General features: G+C 40.8%; 5 protein-coding genes and 1 long non-coding RNA gene across 10 annotated transcripts; 3 read left to right on the top strand and 3 right to left on the bottom strand.

The window, feature by feature from the left end:
• Positions 1 to 20: 20 nt before the first annotated feature.
• Positions 21 to 2,669, bottom strand: LOC108097530 (4-nitrophenylphosphatase). The gene is made up of 7 exons (XM_043207329.1): positions 2,317 to 2,669; positions 2,067 to 2,148; positions 1,839 to 2,005; positions 1,526 to 1,660; positions 1,266 to 1,473; positions 799 to 918; positions 21 to 712 (listed from the first exon to the last, which is right to left on the bottom strand). Exons 1-7 carry the CDS (start codon positions 2,329 to 2,331, stop codon positions 474 to 476), a joined length of 966 nt encoding a protein of 321 aa, XP_043063264.1. The 5' UTR covers positions 2,332 to 2,669; the 3' UTR covers positions 21 to 473.
• Positions 2,670 to 3,075: 406 nt separating this feature from the next.
• Positions 3,076 to 13,621, bottom strand: LOC108097527 (anoctamin-6). Of its 5 annotated transcripts, none has more exons than XM_017199869.2 (10): positions 13,368 to 13,621; positions 11,120 to 11,568; positions 9,269 to 9,819; positions 7,222 to 7,794; positions 7,101 to 7,156; positions 5,996 to 6,539; positions 5,313 to 5,934; positions 4,804 to 5,009; positions 4,463 to 4,744; positions 3,076 to 4,403 (listed from the first exon to the last, which is right to left on the bottom strand). In XM_017199869.2, exons 2-10 carry the CDS (start codon positions 11,130 to 11,132, stop codon positions 4,155 to 4,157), a joined length of 3,096 nt encoding a protein of 1,031 aa, XP_017055358.1. In that variant the 5' UTR covers positions 11,133 to 11,568; positions 13,368 to 13,621; the 3' UTR covers positions 3,076 to 4,154. The 5 variants fall into 5 exon arrangements, with proteins under 5 accessions (XP_017055358.1, XP_017055361.1, XP_017055359.1 ...); XM_017199872.2 differs by having other exon boundaries at positions 9,356 to 9,819; XM_017199870.2 differs by lacking the exon at positions 13,368 to 13,621 and adding an exon at positions 11,734 to 11,959.
• A 230-nt stretch (positions 13,622 to 13,851) lies between these two features.
• Positions 13,852 to 14,848, top strand: LOC108097533 (glycine-rich selenoprotein). Its single transcript, XM_017199879.2, has 3 exons — positions 13,852 to 14,002; positions 14,073 to 14,157; positions 14,219 to 14,848. The coding sequence occupies exons 1-3, from the start codon at positions 13,984 to 13,986 to the stop codon at positions 14,448 to 14,450; spliced, it is 336 nt and encodes a 111-aa protein (XP_017055368.1). The 5' UTR covers positions 13,852 to 13,983; the 3' UTR covers positions 14,451 to 14,848.
• Positions 14,849 to 15,095: 247 nt separating this feature from the next.
• Positions 15,096 to 15,854, top strand: LOC108097532 (glycine-rich selenoprotein). The gene is made up of 3 exons (XM_017199878.1): positions 15,096 to 15,258; positions 15,321 to 15,405; positions 15,463 to 15,854. Exons 1-3 carry the CDS (start codon positions 15,240 to 15,242, stop codon positions 15,701 to 15,703), a joined length of 345 nt encoding a protein of 114 aa, XP_017055367.1. The 5' UTR covers positions 15,096 to 15,239; the 3' UTR covers positions 15,704 to 15,854.
• A 182-nt stretch (positions 15,855 to 16,036) lies between these two features.
• LOC108097529 (NADH dehydrogenase (ubiquinone) complex I, assembly factor 6 homolog) lies at positions 16,037 to 17,620 on the top strand. Its single transcript, XM_017199874.1, has 4 exons — positions 16,037 to 16,241; positions 16,303 to 16,417; positions 16,750 to 17,375; positions 17,475 to 17,620. Exons 1-4 carry the CDS (start codon positions 16,063 to 16,065, stop codon positions 17,554 to 17,556), a joined length of 1,002 nt encoding a protein of 333 aa, XP_017055363.1. The 5' UTR covers positions 16,037 to 16,062; the 3' UTR covers positions 17,557 to 17,620.
• LOC108097534 lies at positions 17,272 to 18,194 on the bottom strand. The gene is made up of 3 exons (XR_001771792.2): positions 18,114 to 18,194; positions 17,481 to 17,635; positions 17,272 to 17,373 (listed from the first exon to the last, which is right to left on the bottom strand). It is a non-coding gene; the product is annotated as an uncharacterized LOC108097534 (long non-coding RNA).
• Between the last annotated feature and the right edge of the window lie 268 nt (positions 18,195 to 18,462).

The following is an 18,462-nucleotide window of genomic DNA, read 5'->3' as shown; positions in this document are numbered from 1 at the left end:
CTCGCATGCATATAGCTCACATTACTTTGATCGATCTTGGGACTTCCCCACGAAAGGCATTCTAATAACCCAATTTGATGATTCGCCATCTGGAAAAAGCTCACAAAAACACACAAAATTACAAATGTATTAAGTATTCAGGCATTTTTTTAGCAAAGCAAAATATTTAAAGAAATAATATCTCAATAATATATTAATATATTGAATAGGAGGTAAAATTTTTCGTTAAAGAGAATATTGGAATATAATAGAGTGGAATATGGATAATATCAAACCAAAAAATAATGCAAAACCAAATTTGAATACAGTTGAGGAGACCTACTAATTTCTATTTTAATTATTTTTTTTATCTAATGTTTCAAGTGTAGTACATAAACAATAAACAAACATAATCGTGACGATAACTATCGTCACCAACTGGTGACGAACCCAGAAACATTTCCAGATTGCGGTGACAAACACTCGAAACTTAATCAATCGAAATGCGCTGAGTCAGGATTACTCGACTGCGGATTACTGGGTGTTGGTGCTATCTGGCCCAAACAATCGACCAGATAGTCCGGCATCTGCGGATGGCCGTCCGGCAGCAGTCGGAGCTCCTCCAGCTTTGTGCCGCCGGTGAGGACGAGGAGCGTCTGGTAGCCACTCCTCCTGGCGAACCCGATGTCGCTGGCCAAACTGTCGCCCACGAACAGAACCCTACTGGGTGGGACTTCCGGATGACGATCCAGCAGCAGCTTGCGCAGATCCTCGCCGGGTTTGCCAACCCCTCCAAAGCGCCCACGAACAGAACCCTACTGGGTGGGACTTCCGGATGACGATCCAGCAGCAGCTTGCGCAGATCCTCGCCGGGTTTGCCCAGAGTGGTGGGCTGGCGACCCACGGACTGGGTCACCACATCGATGAAGGCACCAGGTCCTGGGAATAATTAAAACGATTTAAAATGGTTTAAATGTTCAATTCATTATGAGGGGTGTTAAAAAATATATCTATTAAATATATTTCTTAAGACTCTGCATACCTATTATCTATTTATGAGGAAAATGTAAAAAGTTCTGGAGTATTCCAAGATTTAAATATGTTACATATTTTACGATATATTACTCTTTAAATTTTTAAAACCCACTGATGTAAAAGGTTAGATTTTTTTTGTAATACCTAATTTAATAAATTCTTATAACTTAAGTAAGTGATAACCTGTATAAGTTTCTATATTCACCTGAGAGTTAGGAATTAATTTAGCTATATGATCTGTACGATCTCACCTATAATCTCACCCTTGCCAAAGGGAATCAGGGCATCGGCAGCTCCAGCCAGAAAGAGGCACTTGGGATTCTGCAGTTGGACATGGGCCCTCATCATTTTGGCCGCCGAGAGATTGAAGTCCACATCGATGACCACTGCATCCACCGATTCTCCGCCGTAAATTGCCTCGTGGAGATCCCTGAGACTCGTGATAGTTCCGCTTCCACTCTATTGAGATCCGTTGAATCGATCAAGAAGTTTACTGGAACATTTCACTCACGTCTTTGGCCAACTTAAATCCGGCATCCAGAAGGAGTTTCTTAAAAGGGGGCGTGGCCAGGCAGTAAATAAGTCCCCCAAAGTTAATGGCCTTCAAATGGTCGCAGATCGTTTGGGCAGGATGAACTATTTGACTCTGGGATAAAATATAAAACGAATTATATACCTTAGGTGATTAAGTTGGTAATTGGATTGAAATTTAAACAATTCATTTTTCGAGAGAACTTCTTGCATTAGAAATTTGGTTTCTATACAATAAAGTGTATTCTTACGGATAAAACTATTAGATATTTAGCTATTTACATTTCGATTACCTCGTCAACTTTAAGGTGTCCCTGTTCCTGGAACTTCTCGATGTGCTCCTTCACCGAACTGATGCTGTTGTTGGTCACAAAGGTCACCTGCTTGCCAAGTAGCTCCAAATGGGCCAGAGCTTCGGCAGAACCGGGTATAAAATCTCTCAGAGGATACCAAACAACGCCTTTATGGAGACAAATATATAGGAACTATTTAAAAAGTGGTTGACTAGAAGACAAACTCACCATCGCAATCGCAAAAAACCAAATCAAACGAATCGAAAAACTCAGCGAGCTCCTTTTCACTCAATGTTTTTAAGTGTTTTGCCTAGAATGTGTAAATTAATTCAATACTATACTTTAATTCGATTCCTTTTTGATCCCATCATTTCTCAGAAGATCAGATTTATCTCATCTTTTATTCCGATCGAAATATCTTAAACCCAGATCATATTGCGAATCTCAATTCTATTATTCTGTTTGCCATTCTACCCACTTTTGAGCCACTCATTTCGATCGTGAGATGGAAAAGCGACACAAATCCGGATTAAGATGGGGATTCTGGTTCTGTGCGGGATTCCGATTCCGATTCGCGGCTCAAAGTTCCAGTCCAGCGACAGATTTGTAACTAAGTCCACCGAGACGAGCGTGGCAATCTGGAAGACCCAAGCCCAAAGACAATTGCCATTGCCTTGGCGTCGTGGGAGGGGAGTGCGATTGCATTACATATTTCAAATTGCATTAGACCGGCCAGTATGGCCCACTTGGGAGCTAAGGTGATGGCGAACACTGCAAGAAAATGTGCCTCAGATATGTTTGTTATATTGAGATCCATTGGAAAAAACAATAGAAAATTATAAGGCAAAAGGAGAATAAATAATAATACAATTATCAAAATAATCTAAGTGATTTTTTGACTCCATAACTAAGAGTTCGGAATGTGGAAGATTTATCTGGTTTTATACCTATTTCTCTCAGTGCAGTTCCACCTCAATCGTTCGTAATCCATTGGGGTGTATGGCACGGAATTCGCTGCCCAGGGGATGAGATGGTAAGTGGTGTCTCTGTCAATTGAATGTTGCCAGTCAAGTCGCTAGTCAGCGTTCCAATTGATTTGCTTTCATCGCCTATCAATTGAGCTAATTTTATAATATCCAAAACATCCGGTTTATATTCCTTGGTAAACCATTTTAGATAGCCAATAGCATATAGTATTCCCCAAGCCATATACAAATTCAGTAACATTTAGCTCGAATCACTGTTAACATTAATGGATTGAACACCCACGTTTTTTATTCGTTATTTCTTAATTTCACATGCAGACCAGCAGACAACACAATTCGTTTCTGGCTTAATCTCTATCGTAATCGTAGATGTTATCGTTATTGTTATCGTATAAATATGTTTATCAAAACAACAATTCACTATAGGTGTTCGGTACTGGTAGGTAAGGTAGCGTTTAGAGTTCTACAAAATATTGCGAAGTGTGCAATGCAATGCTCTCGCTTGGCAATAATCAATCATCAACAATAAAAAACAACGGATCTATCAGATGGGTATGGGGATGAACTGCACGTACATATAGTATTTCTGAGTTCGCATTTCGGTTGTTTGTTTGTGGGTAACAATTGTAAGGTACATTGGATTGTTTCTTAGTGTAGAGTGTTAGCGTATTTCAACTTGCACACATTTTGTGGTGTATAATTCGTTTTAATTCATTTTTGTTTTTATGATCCATCTAGATATATGTATCTAGATATAGCTACCAACGGTTCCCTCATTCTTCTTCATCATCATCATTTTGTTTATTATTAAATTATAAATACTCGTTGTTAATGCACTTTGGACGTGTGTATATAATGTAAAAAATATTCAAATACATATCCTATAACTGTATATTTTGTGTGCTGCTTAAGCGACTTGGCCACACTGTGATCTTTAAGGGGATGACGATTCAATTCTCTTGGCTCCATTTTCTCTAATTTCCCTTCTTTTTTTGGGGAGTTGCGCGTATCCTTTGTACAAAATACAACACACCCGGAATCGATCCGTTTGGAAAATCAAGTAACAATTATACATATAAAACCTTATTCGTGTGTGTATATATAAAAATGCAATTGCTTGACTTGTCGTTTGAGCATTTCCAATGCAAACACAGTACAAAAATCATCTTAAGTACGAAGCACAACATTCAGGCGATAACGATATATACGATCCTTGGATATTCGCGTGTCGGTTATACATATATACAAAAGTTCAGCTAACTACGTGTCGCGTGGAGAAACCAAGGAATGATCTTGATGAACATGCGGCTTTGATTTGTCGTTATTACATTTACACAAAGGAGGTGGCTTCTTCGCTCCTCCGATTTGCGGTTTCACTTTGTCGCTGGCGCAGATTGCTCTCCGCTTTCTGTTGGCCAACAGAAACCTCCGTTTGGACCAGTTTCATGGCGTGCTGTTTCTCGTACTCGATGATGTGCTCTCGCAGCAGGAAGTTCTCATGCTTGATGCGCTTTAACAGGCGACCAGAGACATCTGGCACTGCCCAACGTAGAATACCTTGCAGCATGGTGATGATGTTCTGGAAGGAAGAGCAAAAGGTTATTTATATATTATTATATTGCAATTGAAGTGGCTAACCTGATAGATAACGATGAAGGCCAGTCGACCCGTTAGAATCTTCCAATAGATCATGGGACGTTTGTAGGGATGCGGATCGTCCGGCGGATTCCGGAACTCCGTGTATCGGCACACCGTCTCGTTCACATGCTGGCTTTCCCCCAGCAGCGGTTGCACCTGGAAGTCCTGCGTGTTGAACACGGCCAGCGTGAAGTTCAAATAGTTATTGAGTTCGATATCACCGGATGAGGCGGCATACACGATTTTCGGTATGAGGTTTGTGCTAAATGCGATTATCATTGCCTAAAAGGGAAGTTGAAAATTATAAAGGTGTATTTCAATTCGAAGCTCATTAAACTCACGCTGGAAGCCACTGCTATTCGGGTGACGACGGTCATTATGCCCTGCCAAACTCCGATGTCCCGAGCTCTCATTCCCACTGGACGCCGCAGGAAACGGAGCATCTTGATGGCATCCAGGCGAACTTCTAACACGTTGTTCAGCAGAGCCAGCAGAGGAGCCAGTGGAAAGGCCAAACTGAACAGGGTGATGAAGCCAAATTGCACAACTGCAAGGGAAATGTGTGATTAACACAAGGAGAAAAACATTTTCGACTGATAATCCTTCAATGCATAATTAACTAAATATTTAAAATAGCCTTTTTACACAACTCAAGGTTGATTAATTAAATCTCAATGCAATAGCTTTAAGAAGTTACACCCTTCTTAGCCAAAGAAATTCTATATAACTATTGAATAAACTGAAGTCTCATTATTCTACTTTAAAAGATTTCCTATATGATTATTCTACTACTTTGAGAGGTTTCCCTTTATGAGTTATATTTGAAATCTAAACCTTAGCAATACCTTACCCATTTCGAGGTATTCCACGTAGAGCGAATTGTTCTCGGCGGGCAGAAGATTGTAGTCCTCGGTGAACTGATTGTAGGGCACCAGCCGCTGATCCTCGTGGCTCTTGTACCACCCGTGGCGATAGCTCAACTCCTTGATGGTGCGCATTAGGTAGGGAATCAGCATCTCCACAATAGCGTTAACCGCCTGCTTGCCCGCCATAATGATAACCAACTGCATGCAGAGCTCCATGAGGCAACCGCCTGGATTGCACTCCTCCTGCCGGAAGCCCAACACGCGATTGTACTTCGCCGGGTAGCCGACGAACTTGCCCTTCAGGAAGGCAATGTAGAAGAGCGAGGAGTAGTAGTTAACAAACTGGAACACATAGTTTTTGATTGTGAGGCTCTCGTCGTACTCCGTCTGCGTGCGACAGTACTCGTAGTTGGTCAGCTTCACCGCCAAACTGGAGTACACCATGTCCAGCAGCGAGATCACGATAAGATCTATGATGCCCGCCGTCATGGGCAGGATCATCACCTTGAAGGTCATCGAGTTCTCGCTGCCCAGAATGCTGTGCGATGCTCGCTGCGCCATTCTATAGATTATTATGCCCGCTATGGCAATGACTGATATGCAAATCTGAAATGCAAAACAAAGGCATAAGTATCCAGTTGAGAGTAGAGATTCAAAATATACTTACAAACAATACCATGATGCTATAACTAGTGAAGTTTGGCAGGAACTTGAAGCTCCAGAAGGGCACATCGGGATCCAAAGTGGTCGTTTTGCCCGCCAACTTTCTGGAACGCGATATTTTGGCCAAGTACTGCGGTCGCGGATGCTCCACGTGGTGGGTGAACCCCGTCAGTCCCCAGCGATGCACCAAGCCCGCCGAGTAGCGCTTCCAGAACTCCAGGTAGACCACCGCCCAAATGGACATCGTCAGTGCAAACACCACCGTCATATTGTTGTCTATCAGATAGTTGAACTTGGAAGAGGTGCACGTCTCGTTCAGCCGCCAGAAGTCGCAGTTGCGGTCGCACTGCGGACACATGATTGTCCCATTGTCGTCGCAGATATCCCGGCTAATCGGATCGCTGCCCCACGTTATGAAGCCGTAGAGGAAGCAGAGGATGCCCAAAATACTGATGGGTATCAGCATCTTTGTGTAGAAGCCCAGCCAAGCGAAGTATAGAGCCACCTTCGCGCCAAAGTAGTCTTTGATTTGGTCCAGTGGTTGCAGGCTGTGAAATTAAAAGTGGTAGCAGTTAATATTATTATTTATATATGGGAGCAAACAATGCTCATTTATTTAATATTGCACAAAAAAGAAATGATTCCAAAATGTAATGACTTTATCTTTTAACTATCACAGAAATAAATAAGATCAATAAATAGTGTAATAATTTAAATGATTTCAGTTTGCAGATCTCAAGTTTCATTTCCTTAAATTGTTTTTCATACATGATATTTGCTTATTTGCCTTGCAAAGTTCACATTTCTTTTCATGAAAACTGATTTCCGACAATCTGAATTACGCCTTATTTTTAGGTTTACTACAACAGAAACTGATTGAGTTGATATGTTGATATGTTGGCCCACTCCTTGAGCAATTGTATTTCCTATATGATATCTGGTTATTTGCCTAATTTTCATCATATTTCTCACTTGCAGCTGCTCAGTTTTTGTGTTTCCAAAACAACTTGTCAAAGCTCAAATTTCTTTCCATAAAAACTGTTTTCCGACACTCGAAATTACGCCTTATTGTTATGTTTACTTAAACAGAAACTGATTGAATTGCTTACTTCTTCCACTTGGATATGTTGGCCCACTCCTTGAGCAGACGATCCCGATCGTCTTTCTGCGAATTGCAATTCGAAACTTAGTCAATAAGAATTTAAAAGCGAATGCAGTACAAACACGCACATCGTGGAGGGTGTAGGAGCACGTATAGATGCCATCCTGGACGAGCTTCTCGATGCCCAGATTGTCGGCGGTCTCCTCGCCTTCCACAAAATGCTGTCGCTGCAGAATGAAGCTGATGATGGAGTAGCGGGTGCTGGCGTCCAGGAAGTTCGGATGCTCCGTGTCGTACAGCTCCAGGTAGTTCTTGGAGAACTCCAAATGGATGCGCGGCTCGCGTTCCGGAAAGAGCTCCGAATTCAGTTGCACCGAACTGAAGAGACTGCGGCACATCCGGCTCAAACAGGACTTGAACTCGTGCGCCGTTTCCGCGAATATCTGATCCTGTCCGGGAATCGGTTTCAGCGGCACCTTGATCTTCAGCACCTCCGCATAGCGATAGAGAACCTCCGCCGGTGCATGGATCTTGATGAAGTGCACCCGCTGCACCTTGTTGTGCTCCAGCTGCAGTCCCTCCCGCTGCAGATTCGCCTCGAAGATCTCCCGCTTGCGCCGGTGCTCCTCCAGCTGATCCTCGCCATTGTACGCCAGCACAAAGTCCACGCTCCTCTTGCCATCATCGAATCGTCTGTAGGTCTGCAGATTCCCATCCAGGTCAAGATCAAGAGATGTACATTTCGGAAGAGAACGAAAGAGAAAGAAAGCTTTAGAAGTGAGTCATTCGGGAGGAGGAGAGATCTTAAAAATACATCTGCTTATCAACTAGACGGAAAAAAAGCGTGTGGGTGCGTGTGCCTCTTCCCTGTTTTTTCCCCTCGGATTAAGTCACTGGGTCAACCGATTTCCCAACCCATTATCACCGTGGCAGATTCATCCAGCTGAATTTCGGAGCGCAGGCTGCGCGGCAGGCAAAAATTCAGCATTCTGGAGCGATGGACACACACCGGTTGACAATGAAAAACAATTAACAAATAACGAAATAACAAAAGGAGCAAAACTCAACCGTCTCCGCCGAGAGGCGAATGTGATTTGGTTATCGCTCAGCTTTTTGCTCCGCGATCAGCTCCAAACTGACTGTGCCGGCGTCTTCTGGCTAACTTAAATATTAGATTACAATATACAGAGTTCGCATAAGAGTGTTTCATACCCAATCCCGCAAGCAAACTATAGGAAATAGAGAAAAATATAAACAAACAAAAGGAGAGCGTGAAAGAATGCGGCAAGAACTTTATCAAGTGCAGAAATATCATTACAGAAACAGTGGAATCATATTTGTGTGGACGACTATATGCATCTGGGTGTACAGTGGTCGCTCAATAAGAGAGTCTTCTATATTTACTAGTTTGTTTCAAGAGAGAGGTTGAGAAGTTTCTAATAATGCAATCTTTTATAAATGCATAGTAGGTATTTAAATTATTTCTTCAACTATCTATAAATTTAAAAGATTGCAAGTTAAGCTCCAAGGGAATGTTTAGAATTTTGTTAAAGATTAGATTGTATCAAGCAAAAGTCCCTTGTCATTTTATATATATTTTTAAAAATAGCCAGCGAAGTCAGCTGTTCATAAAAATGGAAATAAAAATAAGGTAAGGTATTAATTTATAAGTTTTCGATTTTTATGGTACACACAATGTTTAGTGTGCAATTATTATTATTCAATTAAAAATTATTATTTTAAATTATTAATGAGATAAATAGAAATGAGTATTCTTGTAAAAATCACTTAATAAAGCACTCGATTATGAATGGAATAGATATTATAGGGCAATTGATTTGTAACTATATTGTGGAATATAGATATTATATAAATGGACTCCTCGCAGAAGCGACCACTGCACCACTAACCATATAGATTTATTGGCAAATGCTTGCAGATGATGAGATGATTAGGATGTGAAAGTAAATGTGAAATGGTGTGAAATGGAGCAACAACAACTGCAAGGCAACGTGAAGTGTGAGATGATTTCGATGTGAGTGCGATGGATGAAGACATCGGAGGCAGTGCAAAAGCGAAGGCTTTTGTTTGGCTTTTAATTGAAATCGAAATTTGAATTTGAATTTGAATTGAAATTAGAATTGAATTGGATCGTATGCAACTGTCGTTGTTTACCCTTGATTTCCACTGGGAGTATGTTATTGGCAATTTCTTATCTTTATTAGAAATGTTGCTACTAGTTCTTAACAGACGTCTAGAGACCTCATCGTCACCACCTCCTGCTCCTCTTCCTGCTCCTCCTCCTCCGTTTCCAAATCCTCCGGAATTATTTCCCTCCGTTGAAGCACCGATTCCAGTTGGCAAATGGCCACGTCCATTCTGCATGGCAATCATTTGGGCAGCGATTACAGCATCCGTCTGATCACCACCACCATTGCCATTGCCATTGCCATTGCCGTTCAGGTGCTCCAATGCCGTTGATTGGCGATAGCCGGGTTGCCAGGCCAAAGCCGCGTTCTCCACTCCCAATCGCAAGCTGCTGCGGTTCTCATCGCCCGCCAGGTCAACTGCCGAATGGTAGATCGTATTCCTCGACTGCGATATCGACTTGCGATGCGCCGCCGCTGCGGCAGCCGCCTCCGAGTCCGCCAGCGATATCGTATCGAAGTAGAGGCTCTCCCGCTCGTCCATTTCCGATTCCGGATAATCGTAGTCGTGGGTGCGGACTGCAACGAAGGTCGGATTGGGATTAGTCTGCAGTTACTTTCACTTGCATTGCGTTCACTTGTGTTCTACTATATGATGAGATCAGATCAGATGAGATAAGATGGGATGAATTCAGTAGAGGTGAGTGGCGAGTGGTGAGTGGTGAGATTGGAGGTGAGGCGGTGGTGCTGATGAGTTAGTTGTTGCATTGCCGTACTTAAATTACAATGAAAGGTGCATGATTGCGGTCTACAGAAGATCAATGTTAGGTGGTTAAATATTTAACAATTTGTGTACACTGTGTGCACCTAAGCTAAAATAAACCTCTCCAATTCTGTTTATTAAACCTTTTTGGTGGTCCTTAAATCAGGCTTGTTTACAATGTGTATATAAGCAACAGAATGTTTTCCTTTTGCAAACAACAAAAATTATAAGCTTGATATTAGCTTTACTCATCTTATTTATTTAAATGACCCATGTTGACTCTAAATGACAAATTACCAATTGACGGAAACTTCTATGCTTATAAAATCTTTGGATCGCCTTCAAAATTTGGAAAGACTATTTTTTTCTATTTTATTCTTAGTTATCATACATTTATAACCTGATTGATTTTAAGTTTATATTAATTGTATAGATGTAGTCCCAGTTTATCAAAGTGTGATGACCATTTTAAGCCCCACTGGGGATGCAGTTATATATATAGACACTCTTCCAGCGTTATTAATCGAGATTAGGGGCGGAACTGGCTCGGAATAAATGAACCCTTCGATCGGAGATATCAATCCGGCTCGCATTAATTACCGATAAGTCCGTGGCCAGATAATGGGGATAATGGCCAATTTGGGTGGCAACTTATCGGAGGCCAGCTGTCGCTGATATCAGCCGCCTGACGGCATTCAAATGCGGTCAATTACATAAGTGCCCCCGAAACCCGAAATGCCTTATGCGTGTGAGAATTTCGATGAATGAGAGTGAATAAATGAATGGGTGGACGAATAGAATGGATAGATGGATGGGTGGATGGTTGGATGGGTGGATGGTTGGATGGGGTGGCTACTCTTGATGATCAGTTTCCGGCGAAACATGGGAGACCAAATGAAACCAAATCAAGCTTAAATCTAACAAGTGCCAAGTCGAAAGATCAAAACGGAACAGACTACAGAATACAGAATACAGAAACAGATACTGGGATTATATAGAACGAAATGAAACAAGTCGGGCGATCCGAATATTTAAATATACATAAGACAGAACAAATTTGCATGACAACGGGTGCGATGTTGGTTTTTGTTGTTTACTCATTATTAATTTATTTACCCGCCGAATACATGTCTGGTGGCAGAGGAAGAGCAAGGTGAATGTCTTAGCGGCAGTTTACTGTGTGTTCTTTTTCTCTCTCTCTCTCTCTCTCTCTTTTTTTTTTGAAGTCGATCACAGGTTTTCCGAAGCGTGCTGATCCTTCTGACTCCTCGTCTTCCTTCCAACTTGCGAAACTTTCGGCTTTTTCTCACACCGATTTCCACGCATAACGATCAAGGATGATGGGTCTCGAATAAGCTCATGGCTCCACAAAATATATGTTACAAAAAAAAAAAAAAAACAAAAAAGAAAACGAAAACAGAACCCGAAACTAAAGCTAAAACCTAAGCACACACTGAGATTTCACCCGCGTTCTGGCGATCGTTCTGATGATGTCAGAGTGGAAAATATACATAAATGTTGAGCCAGAGAGAAGAAATGCGTGCGCTCGCGTTGTTTGGCGATTACTGAAAACAGAGTACGAAAAGAATAATAGAGGCAGGGCAGAAATACACAAATTTGGTTCGGGTTTGCCAGCCAGCCAGCCAGCAAAAGCCAGCAAGCCAAACCTGACAAATCGCCAGCAGTAGCACACAGAAAAAAAATAAAATAAAAGAAGAATAGAAACACACCAAAAACACTGGCAAACCGACACAATAAACTGATTGCCCAAATAGGCGTGCAGCTACTTAGATTGTGTCGTAGAACAGTGTTTAGAAATATGGTGAACCCGACTTCCAAACTGGAAAGTCCTCAAAGAACAACAAGAAATCGCAGGAAAACAAACAGTGTTGGTAATTTGAAAACTCCAGGGAATATAGTTACATACATTTAAAAGTTATGGTAAGGTAAATAAAACCAGTTCAACTAATTATTGTTCTAGGTTTATTATTGTGTTTGTTCCACTTAATGAAATTGTTTATATAAAGTGCCTGTGTCAAACACTATTTAATTATTTTAAGGAAGAAAGTTGACTTTGAAATAGAAAGGAAGGGAAATGTAACAAAACTGAAATCACAGATTATTTCATTTCAAAATAAATAATGGAATCATTCTCCCGATTGTAATAAGGTAATTGAAGTTTTGAAAATTAAGCATATGGAATCTTTTATTTATTGATCCCTTCAAAAATAAATCTTAGTTTCGTAAGTCAGAACATTGTACAAATCTTAATTTAAACTTAGAACATTAAAAGTTAATAACCTGTATAATTTATCGCCGATTTAATGCCACTGTAGATTTATGAACATTATTTCTGAAAAAGGCACCCATTCGCATCGAATTTTTCGCGAGAGAACAACTTATTGCTCATTTAGAAAATAAAACAAACCCAAACAGTTGATCGTTGTTTGGATTCGGTCTCGTATGCGTTAATTCATGATTCGTCACCTGTGGACATTGTATATGTTATAGTGAGATTTAAATGCACGATCGTATTTTTCTTTAATTTTCTTTAGCCAAACAACTTATAAGTGAAACGAAAAGAATAAGCTGTTCAATTTAAACTTATCTATAATGCAAGTAAAATTAATTATTGGAGTCAACTAACTTGATCTTTTAAAAATTCTTAAACATTGGGTATATGTACATTTTCGAGTTTTAAGTTAATAGATGATATATAAAATATTGGTATAACTAGTTCAACAATTTAAAGAAGATGCTCTGTTGGGATTGGTAAAGAACTTTCAATCTTTTTTATATTGTATTATTTATTCTTAATTACAAAGAAAAATTCCTGAAGCATTACAGAATTCACGAAATCCCAGGAACCAAACGGAAATTGATTGGGACAAGAAAACGGGTTTACAGGTTGGCCACAAAGTTAAAGGTCAAGTTCCTCCCCAGATTGTTGACAAATCAAAGTGCGAAAAGAATTTCTATTTATCTAATAGAACAAAAACCTGTTTCTAGCAAATAAAAAAGGCAGAGGAACTAATCCAAAGACACGCAAATGTAGAGAAAACGTAGAAATTGACCGGGGAAAGCTTAATTCCCGGGAAAACGAGGGCGTTTGGAATTCCGGAAGTGAGGATTCGGTTCACCGATGATAATTGATGATGATGATGCACTGCACCTTATTTTCAGTTCTGTCTATGTGGACATTTCTATTTTTAGCGAACTGCAGTGGCCGAAAATAGACAGAAGGTCTGTCAGTGGAATATTAATTATTGAGATCTTGGTTAGAAACAGAGAGGGGAAAAGTTAGTATAGCTGGCTGCCTTGCCTTAATAAATCCCATTCATTTTGGGCCTCCAATCGGTCTCACCTGGTTTGTTGTTATTGACTTTAGTTAGTGTTCACCGTAGTTGATGACGTCCAAGGCCATTTCCAGCGTCTTCAAATGTTATTCCGCCCACTGCACTCGCCAATCGTACTTCACAGCCGACAAACAAACAATTGAAATGGCCCCTGGAACCGACAGCAGCACTTGTTTTTATTAATTTACGCCAAAAACGAAGCCAAAACACTCGGTCGTCCGGCCACAGTGTTGGCTAGCGTTTGTGCAGTGCTGTGAAACGCGTAACGGTAACTATCGGTCAAGAAGTGTTGCAGCTTGGCAAGATAGACAAGTTGCACTGCAACATGCAAATATCCGCTTCATCATCGTATAAATAAAATTATAATTATGTGTATGTTTTGAATATTTGATTATTAATAGAGAAATTTTTTTAAATGTATCAAAATGTACTTCCGGAAAAGGTTAACATTTTCAGGTTGACATTTTGCAAACAGTGACCGGAAACTATTCGATAGCTATGACTTACATTCTCCCATATCTAGCAATGTTTTGATAAGAACTTGGAACTGTGAGATATTCATATTTTGGAATTTGTGCAATAAATTGAGGGTGGACGAAGCATCCTGGATGTTTGCTGGGCGCCATGGTGTACATCGACCATAGTGAGTAGATATGATTGTGGTATACCCTGAAGAGGTGTCAGTTTTATTCATATTTGACTTGCTTTAATAGATGGGCGCGTGTGGGAGCAACGTCCGTGGGATTGGAGACGGATAGTGGAGCTATTTGTGGGGATTTGGTTCGCCATTAAGCAACTGTGAGTTATTTAACTATCCCTACATTAATTAAACATAACTAAGCAAGTTCCCTTCCTGCAGATTCTTGTCTTTCCTGGCTCCCTTCACTGGAGTTGGCAACAACTCCAATCGTCGTGGAAATGGATGGGGAGGAGGAAATGGTTGGGGCGGTGGAGGAGGAGGTGGTGGCGGCGGCGGCGGAGGGGGCGGTGGAAGAGGATCAGGATATGGACAAGGAGGACTGAGACCAAATCGCCGAATCGGACGCATTCAGCCGTCAATGAGCTGCAATATGCCCGCCGGAGGCGGATGAGGATAGTAGCGACATCTGATCCCAATACTTTTTGGGAGGATGTCGCGCCGACAAAAGACTGGTCGCTTTAAGCAGCATCACCAAAGACTCTGGAAATCAAGGTTTCTCCCGTCCTCGTGACGCTTATGACGCAGTTCTCTTAAACTCGATCTCGAGCGGAGTGCTGCTGAACTTGATTAATCTGTGATTTCTGAGTCGCTGCTTTTGTGGCCGTCGTCGGTCTTATTTTAAAACTAGCTCGAATCTAGTAACAGTTTTTTTTATCGGCTTACGGGTTTACCTGAATTTACCAACAAAATAACGAAAACATATTTTTCTCTATGTTGTAACATTAGCCAGTTAAAATATATTTTATACTGGCAAAAATAATAAATAAAAATCAACAATATCTTTTGTAAGCAACCAGTTTTAATATTTTTTTCAAACAAAACTGTCGTCAGAATGCGATCCTAAAAAACTTTTTCATTAATCTTAAAAAAACAAAATCGAAAAGTAAAAATTAAGCACAAGATTCTACTTTTATTTGCTTTTTAAATAAATTAATATAAAATGCAAGTCACTGCGGAAGTGGAAAAATTTTTAGATTTAATAACAACTATCGAATGACATCAGTAGTAAGCTATGCGATGTATTTCATTCGTTCGAAGTTCATCAGCTGGTCGGCTTGTGCGTCTCTAACACCACGTCAAGTTTTGTACACAATCACAAAAATTCAGTTTCGGTTTCTCAACCTCTAGAAATAATTGATTAAAAGAAAAACTTAGAATCTGCTTGCTTTTGGCCTGCAGAATGGCGTACGTCGATCAAAGTAAGTGGTAGTGGATGAATATGTGGGTTTTTGTGTATTAAACCCTTCTGTTTGTTTTGAAGATGGTCGCTTGTGGGAAAAACGTCCTTGGGACCTGAGACGTGTTTTGGCCATGTTCGTGGGCATTTGGTTTGCCATTAAGCAGTTGTGAGTGGTCAAAGGTTATATCCAAATCAGGATCATATAATAAACATTTTTCTTCAGGTTTGCATCGTTCCTGGCTCCATTCAGTGGAAATGATAATAACGGAGACAATTCTCGTCGAGGAAATGGTTGGGGAAATAGTTGGGGAGGCGGTGGTGGAGGAGGAGGTGGAGGTGGTGGCGGCGGAGGAGGCGGAAGCGGAGGAGGAGGTGGATATGGTGGAGGAGGACTTCGACCCAACCGTAGAATCGGACGCATCCAACCATCCACATCCTGCAGTGCCGGAGGATGCTGCGGTTAGCAATACCTATTTTTCAATCCTAAGAAACCATCTCATCTCGGCGTTGCAATTTGAGAAACTATAAATGCCTGTTTCAAATTTATTATAACTTTAGTCGTAAGGTTTTGGATTCACTTAACACGAGTCACAATAAAAATATAATAAATATAAATTAAATCTTTTAAAATATAAAGACAAAAAATACGAGATATGGGATAATAGTTTTTCGAGATACATCTTCGAATTTTGAATTTCCTTGCGCAAGCCATGAACAAAACAAAATGTTAAATTGTTGGACATTATACAGCACTAGCGCATCGTGCGATCTGGCAACGCTGTTTATCATATGTTCAGTTGACTAGTGAAAAGAAGAAGAACAGATGCGGCGCCTGGTGCGAAATTGGAATTGCCGATTGTTATTCAACGCAAAATCCGGCCAAGGAGTTGTAAGACATGCCAGTGTCAATCAGCAGAAGGCAAACTCTAATGCCAAAGAGGATGGGGTGGGCGAGACGGATAAGAATGGATACAGTGCCAAACACTGCATGAGTTTGGTGGAGTAAGTGATTGACGTTAAACTTTCAAGTTCCTTTTTTCTATTAAAATATTTCTAAAAACAGAAAATATGACTACGAGAACTACCTGTGCACTCTGCTACTGCCCCGGGAATTGCGACGAGCTGCCTTCGCACTGCGTGCTTTCAACGTGGAGGTCTCCAGATCTGTCAGCGGTCATGTAAGTACGGCATCCATTAGATAGATTTACTTTTTTTGTGGCTTTAATCGACCATAAAAGCAAGACTTTTGGCCCAAGTTTTACATTGTACTCGAGTTTTGTTCCGGGATGTTTTAGACGTATTATTCAATTCAATACCAACCGATTTTCCAATAATTTTGGGGTGCTATTGGTTGGATATTATTAACAAGCAAGGTAATCTTTTAAAAATAATACTTATATAAGTGCGAACAAATAGATTTTCTGCTGGTAAACTTGGGGTGAGGCAAAAGTATATGGAAATGTTCATTTTTAGTTTCGTTAGGTAAACATTGTAAATTTCTTTATTACAGCAAATTGAGCCACAAATAGCAAAGATGCGCCTGAAGTTCTGGCATGATTCCATCGACAAATGCTTCGAGGCGGAATCGCAGCGATCCTACGTGGAGGACCAGCCCGTTCTTCGCGAGCTGAAGCACACGGTGGGCACTCGGAAGCTTAACAAGATCTATCTGCGTCGCCTGGTCACTGCACGCGAGCGACCGCCGAATCAGGGATTCGAATCCATCCGCGAATTGGAAGAGTACGCGGAGCAAACCTTCTCCTCGTTGCTTCTCCTACTGCTTGAGGTGGGCGGAGTACGGGATTTGCAGGTAGACCACGCTGCCTCCCATTTGGGCAAGGCCCAAGGGATCGCCACTCTGCTGCGTGCAATTCCGCTGACCGGCCGACAGCAAGCGGTCGCTATTCCCCTCGAGGTGCTCATAAGACACGGCGTAAGTCAGGAGCGCATCATTCGCGGACGTAGCGATGACAAGGGCGTCGAGGAGTGCATCTTCGAGGTGGCCAGCGCCGCCAACAATCACCTTAACCTCGCCAGACAGCTAAAAGACCAAGTGTTGCCGCATGTGAGAAAGATCTTCCTCACCGCCGTTGCCACGGATGGCTATTTAGAGCGTCTGCGTCGCGCCAACTTCCTGTAAGTAAATAGAGTTTATTCTTCGCTTTATAGTTGTGCTATGGAACAAGTATTTGTTGTTAATTTTAACACCTTTTTAATATTGTTTTCGTTTTACAGGCTTACCCACAAAAGCTGCGTTGGACGCGACACAATGCTTCCAGCACGTTTATTCTGGAATTCGCTGTTAAATCGGTACTGATAGCAGTTATTTTTAGAGTTATGCCTAATTGTTGACTACTTTGATTAAAACTGTTTTAAAATTATTGTTTTGAATATATCTGGAATAGATGGATTAATTATTATAATTATAATTATAACAGAAAAGAAAGAAAATTTAAAGAACTAAACAATTCAAACATAAAACACCCCAACATTATTTTTAATATTAAATAAATTAGAAATAAAAACAGAGGATCAAAAGGGTTAAGACATGGAAGAAATATGTAGGTCTTCACTGGTCCTCCGATTCCTGAAGGGATACTATCGATGACAGGTGATCGGAATCCCGGCCCCAAAATGGTATCGAGTGGAGCAATATCCAAGTACAACGGTTGTTGCTAGCTGATTTCAAAGCGTTTTAGGCGCAATTTTAGTTTTTTATAAATGTTAGAATTGATGTGGAAAGTGTGTGTTGGAATCTAATGGAAACGGAGCAGTGCGACGAGAATCGCTCAACAAGATAGGCACCGTTTCCGGGCAAATTGCAACGCCTTGGGTGAGTTTCTCTGGGTTTCCTTTTCGGATTGGATACTTTACCCTTTTCTTTAAATATTTTTTACTTTAGTGGCTGAGCTTTTCTATTTTGCCCACTTTGCGTTGCATTTTCGGTGCTCCTCGAAATTAACGGCAGTCTTTCGTCATCTCCCTTACACACAACCCACCGAGAAAGAGGAGATCGAATATATGAAAATATAGAAGTGTGTATGTGTGTGTGAAAATACGGTACTTTTACACTGGTGGCAGTTAAAAGTTAAAGTCCCAGAGAAATTAAGCTCTTAAAAAACTGAAATGAATTAAAGTGTCAAAAACGTAAGCACTAAAATAAATAATTAAAAGAAAACAAAATAAAAAATATAAAAACAGCATCAAAAAATATATAATACAA

This window comes from Drosophila ficusphila, unplaced genomic scaffold (genome assembly GCF_018152265.1).
Source record: "Drosophila ficusphila isolate 14025-0441.05 unplaced genomic scaffold, ASM1815226v1 contig_197, whole genome shotgun sequence".
Taxonomy (NCBI): Eukaryota; Metazoa; Arthropoda; class Insecta; order Diptera; family Drosophilidae; genus Drosophila; species Drosophila ficusphila.
Note: the sequence above shows the minus strand (reverse complement) of the source record. Positions and strands in the feature narration are given on the sequence as shown.